A 640-nucleotide genomic window follows, 5' to 3' on the forward strand; every position below is an offset into this window, starting at 1 on the left:
TTTAGTATTCAATACTACAATGACGTGTAGAAGCAAAATGATGATGGGTAGATAAAGCAGAGTGTAATTAATCAGCACCACAACCTGAATGGCTGCTATTCGTCGTTTTTCATCTGCTGGGACACTGAGAGCTCCAGAGAGAGCTTTGATAGTCCCAACCAGGAAGAAGATGAACAAGGGAAAAGGCAGGATGAGAACAACTATGAGGGAGAAAGCAGCCATCTGAACACCTAGAGTCAGAAAAGCAAATAGCAGAAAAAGAAGTGGAAGTATCCAGACCACAATGCAGACCACCACATATGTCTTGATGTTTCTCCTGAATCTGTACCACAGTGGCTTGGTAATGACCAGATACCTGCAATAACAGATGGAGATGTTTAGTCCCTGAAGGTCATGAAGAACAGACTGATGTGATTATATGAGAAAGAAGAGAAGTAAAAATGGAAACACACCTTTCACAGGAGATACACACCATGAATCCGACACTGACCATAAAAGCATGATATAAAATGTCAGAGCAAATGGCACTGGATAGACCAGGATTATATAGATCTACTGGAATTCTGCAGCAGAACTGAATGAGATCAGAGACAAGAAGGTTGATGACATAAACTGGAGCATCTTGACCCTTTTTCACCTG

The 640-nt window shown here is 41.4% G+C and overlaps 1 protein-coding gene across 1 annotated transcript; it reads right to left on the reverse strand.

Annotated features, from left to right (window-relative positions):
* Positions 1-11: 11 nt before the first annotated feature.
* On the reverse strand, positions 12-634 carry LOC106944479 (ovarian cancer G-protein coupled receptor 1-like; the record flags this gene model as incomplete). Its single annotated transcript, XM_015027541.1, has 2 exons — positions 12-355; positions 453-634. Coding segments are annotated over 2 exons (526 nt in total), but the record flags the coding sequence as incomplete, so codon positions are not given.
* Between the last annotated feature and the right edge of the window lie 6 nt (positions 635-640).

This window comes from Poecilia latipinna, unplaced genomic scaffold (assembly GCF_001443285.1).
Source record: "Poecilia latipinna isolate Pla-1442-1.1 unplaced genomic scaffold, P_latipinna-1.0 Scaffold11234, whole genome shotgun sequence".
In the NCBI taxonomy this organism is placed as follows: Eukaryota; Metazoa; Chordata; class Actinopteri; order Cyprinodontiformes; family Poeciliidae; genus Poecilia; species Poecilia latipinna.